General features: G+C 38.3%; 1 protein-coding gene across 8 annotated transcripts in view; it reads left to right on the top strand.

The window, feature by feature from the left end:
- Positions 1-4,827, top strand: part of kmt2cb (lysine (K)-specific methyltransferase 2Cb) — a 64,000-nt gene that overhangs the window by 9,529 nt on the left and 49,644 nt on the right. For all 8 annotated transcript variants that reach the window (XM_035671429.1, XM_035671434.1, XM_035671431.1 and 5 more), the window contains exon 3: positions 3,418-3,506. In XM_035671429.1, coding sequence (XP_035527322.1) covers positions 3,418-3,506 — 89 coding nt within the window. The remainder of the gene's footprint in view (positions 1-3,417; positions 3,507-4,827) is intronic.

Genomic DNA, 4,827 nt, shown 5'->3' with positions numbered 1-4,827 from the left:
CCTTGCATCTCCTCCCTCTCTTCCATCCCCCTGTGTCCTCCTGCGTACCCCTGAGACACGCTGCTCTCATTTGGCCTGTGTTTGCTCTCCCCACTTAGCATGCTAACAATTGATGTTGCTATTTAATTTGTATCAATGACAATTATCCCCTCCACATGGCGCTCCCAAGATTATTTTAACTGAGCTCCCATTGGAAGATGCTGACACTGACAGATCTCTCCGTACTGTATGTAAAAGAGGGGTATTTGCTGGTGTGCGCATCTGTATAAGTTGGCACACAGGCATATGGTGTGAAACCTAGACATGGTTGTCTGATTTGCTGACAGAGCACTGACTGAGATATGGGAAGGGCTATACTTTCTTTATAATGGCCACATTTTTTTCTCGTTTTAAAATTGTGATGACTTCTCTAAAGAGATGAGAGGGGGAAGTGAAAAAAAAGCTAAGATTACATTTAGCACGGCATTCCAGAGAGAAAACCTTGAAAAGGAGCAGTAATGAGATATTTTTGGGTCACTCAACAGGAGGTAAGACACATGAGAAGGGATATCCCGATCACATTTTTTTTTAGCTTGGATCTTAATCCAAGTCCTTTCTACTAATGAATATTTGCCAATGCACAGTTCTGATCCAATACTTGCCTTCCTGCAAACTCTACCTGCATAGTGCATCCAGTTTACTACTGTGCAAAATGTGTGACCGCCACATATTTTAATAGCTCAATATTTAAATATGTACCTGGTTTTAAAGCTTTTATTTAATATTTTGTCTTTATAGACAAAAGGGGGTAAAAGGTATCTACTAGAAAAGTGGTAATGCAGCCTATTCTTTCGAATGTTTTCAATAAACTAGATTAACTTACAAACTACTTGAATCTGCTCACCTTGCTTTTCCTTTCAGTACTCTTTACCACACATGAACACACCTATTCTGGTCTGTGTCTCACAAACACACACCGACTGGCCCCGCCTCTTTCCTTTTCTCTAGCTACATGTATGTGTCTCATTATTCAGCAGTGTGTTTTATAAAGTTGCCAAAGAAAACTACTCACATTTGCGATCCCCCCCTCACATGATTCCATTTTAACAACAGCAGGGGAGCTGCATGTTGAGGAGGCTTGTTGTTAATCAAAATGATCCAAACCAACGTGTTACCAGATGAATGAAAAACACCGGTACCGGTTGGTGTGTTTACTGCTGTTCACTCTTGCTTGGTTCGTGCTTATAAAATATACCGTGTCCGTGTCAGAGAACATCTCTATCTGTGCTTCTCTGCAGAGCATGTGTGATTGTCACTGGACTACAGGAGGGGCAGAGCGAGCGGAGACTAGTTAATCGATCACAGATATTTGTACTGGGAGTGAGAGATGCTTTGCTGAAGCAATGGTGCAAACAATAAAAAGCCAAAACAAAAATGTGAGTCCATTATGTAACTGTGGTAGGCCACAGTCTAGGTAATTAATGGGAAACACTGCAAAGACTTGTCTCAATAAAATTGGGAAAAATTTTAATTAGATTTAAAGAATAACACATATCTGAGCAAATATTCAGTGCCAGCTTTCAGTACCTGACATACTTCAAAACTCCAGTGCTACACATTTTGGTCTGTGCTGATAACATTTGAGAACTTTTTTTTCGCTTGTGTTTTTTCATATGCCTCTGTAGACATCTGTGAACTCCTAAATAAATAAAAAATATGTCTGACTTCATATATTCATTCCATGGTAGCAGTTACATGTGTATATGCAGTGGACGGTAGTTCTATCAAACTTTATTCCTTCTTCTTTTGATTCTTTTGATTTTTAAGGGCTAAGTCATAATGGTTCAAATTGATTGCATCAGGAGATTCTCACTATGGCAATGGCTGTGCATTCAGATGCAGCGACTGTGGCTAGCTCCCTAAAACTTCTCTGTTTTACTACTAATAATAATTATTATTTAATTTAGGTTTGTTTAATGAAGTTGGGACTTAGGAGCAATGCCATTTGTTTATATTTGTAAAGAGCAGTTTTTGCGTTTAAAACACAATAAAACAAAGTTATATTATATTATATTATGATAAATTGAGTAATACATTTAGTTCTTAGAGACAGAATTGTGACACAGCTATTAGTTGTAGTTCATAATATTAAATAGGCCTCAAAATGTGTTGAATATGATGATCTTGCATGTAGCTATTAACAAATTACTTTGCGTTAGTCAGTGGAACATTAAATAGAACATTGACCTTTTCACAAACCCACTGTTCTGAAAACATTACCATCATAACCATCACCTCATTACTAGCGTACATACTTACGTACCAAGCTGTGACGTTTTTGGCGAAACAAAGCTTATTTTTAGAGGTTCTTTGTTCCACACACAAATTGGCTACAGTAGCTTGCCGTCAACAGATAGAGTAGCTGTTGATTATATATGTTGAGACGTTACAGCTGTGTTAATGTTTTATTGGCTGTCCATGTATCCAGATACGTATCTAAGTGTGTGTGTAATCCATGGTTCTGGTCCATTTGGAGTAATTATTAAAACAGTAGGATTGTCATTGTACCCATCTATAGACTTCTCTTAAAGCACCATAATGACCAAATATGCCAGAAGCAGAATGAAAGTAGACTTTTTGGTGGAATTTGCTTACAGTTGCATACTTTGGTTTCTGATTTTTGAATAACAACTATATAAATTAATTCTATTTTGTGTTTTCTCTGCATGATTGATTTTGGCCACAGCTTCAATGAACAATTCCCATTTTATTGGGATTTGATATACATCACAGTCCCTAATGATTATGCAAACAACCCTAAGGAGTATATTTCTGTTCAAGATACCAAACATGACTCATGCACATTCATAATTAGATATTTGTTTGTGGTGTCTTAAATTACAGAGCGATTATCGTATAATAAGTAATGTCTGTTTTCTGATTTGAAATTCAACTAGAGCATGTTCAGTTAGAGTCTAATGAGTCGTCATCCCTCAGGGGACTGTACATGATCAAGCTATTTGTTTCATGTTGCTCTGAAGATGAACACATCCTTCAGTTCTGGTGTATGAGCAACAGTCAATTTTGATTGGTTATAATCTTGACACCTTACATTGGCATAGTCAATTACTGGTGGATGATGCTACATTATTGATATAGTGCCTCTTTATTTGAATTCCCAAACTGAATCTTCAGACTAGAGTTATCCATCTTTTAACTCCACATACTACCAGTCTGTATTGTACACCCCCACTACCACCCTTCCGCCTTGCCCAGCGGCTTGAGTGCCTCCATTAAAAATCAGTGACAGCTGTGACTATATTTAACTAATTCATGACCGCACCGCCGCCCCCCACTCCTGAGGCTAACCCAGGCACTTTTTCTTGTCTCATTTTTCACTGCCTTTATTTATTTGTTTGTGTCTCTTCCTCACCCCAGGGGTCGCACCAGAGGGAGGGTTGTTGTGGATGAGGAGGACAGCATGGATGGGACTGAGATAACAGAGTCCATAGGCCCTCAGGACACAGGTGAGACCTCGCAATGCCCTTTTTAGATCCATCATGTACATGTTGGTTGTGTTGGGAGTGATATAAGACCTGAACTTGCTCATCCAGGCAGCCTCATGCAGAGAGTGCTTCAAAAGGGTATTTCAGTAAAGGTAGAGGAGTCTCCCTCTCCTGGAGACGGATGGATGAGAGCTTTTTCTTGGCACCCCATGCTTCTACTTCAGGGCTATAATTGAAAGGGTTTAGCTTGAGCTGTGAAGCTGCAGTGGGTGTGTATTTTTTTTTCTCCCCTTACTGCTTCCATCTTTCCTCCTGCTCTGAGATTGGCATTGAGGTGCAGTGGGAAAGAGCCCAAGGCTAATGCCCTCTAAAAGCTTTTTAAAATCCCATCAGTCTCTCCAGACCCATTTATGTGCTTTTTTATGTGTGTACATCACATCACGTGACCATGCCTCCCATTCTCATACATCTCTGTGCTGCCCTGTTGCTGTGCTGGAGATATCGGGGAATGAAATCCTGCCAGTGGCTAGCTTTGCTTTTATTAGCTGTGGTTTCTGTTAAATAAACAATAGGCATTTTGGGGGGAAATTATCCAACAATTTTTTTTTTTTTTTTAATCTGTTGGTATTTTTGTTGTTTCTTTGAAAAGGTCAAAACACAGATTTAAAATTCTGTGTATAACCCTTAATTTGTGACACTTTAACAGTGTAACTTTAAATGTTTTTATGCAAACCACTTTTGAAAACATTTTATATTAAAACATGTATAAATCATATTAAATGCTTATCAGAGCACCAAGGTTGTTGTTAATTATATTATATTTATATTTAGTTATATAAAACATAGAGGATACAATTTCCGACACGTCACTCATATCCCGAGACTGTAAGAAGTCTTACACAGGTATGTTCCGTTATTAGGAGGTAATGAGCTTGAATTTGTCCTTGTGTAATTCCATTGGATGACACTGAATCATTGCAGTATTAGCCTAATTACATCTCAATGAATTGTTAATAAAATTTTTGCATGGCCCAAAGTCTCAGTGAGAGATACGTTTGGGAGCTGTTTTGTATGATTAGCGCAGTGAATTGAGCCCTTTTTTTGGGGGTAATTTAGATCAAAAGCACTCATGATGGTAACAAAATTGAGTTGTTGCATTTAAGGCTAAATATTGGCCATTAATATTACACCCAACTTCTTGAGACATTTTGGCTGCAATGATTCTTATTTTTCCATGCCTCCATTGTTATTGCTATTCTGTAAGAGGTTGATTTTCCCAGTGGGTTCACTGTAATCAGTGCTCGAGCATATGGTCTCCATATTTTACCATCCATCTCACTAA

The sequence above is a fragment of the Morone saxatilis genome, unplaced genomic scaffold, assembly GCF_004916995.1.
Source record: "Morone saxatilis isolate NCDOM2014 unplaced genomic scaffold, NCSU_SB_2.0 Contig23, whole genome shotgun sequence".
Classification (NCBI taxonomy): Eukaryota; Metazoa; Chordata; class Actinopteri; family Moronidae; genus Morone; species Morone saxatilis.
Note: the sequence above shows the minus strand (reverse complement) of the source record. Positions and strands in the feature narration are given on the sequence as shown.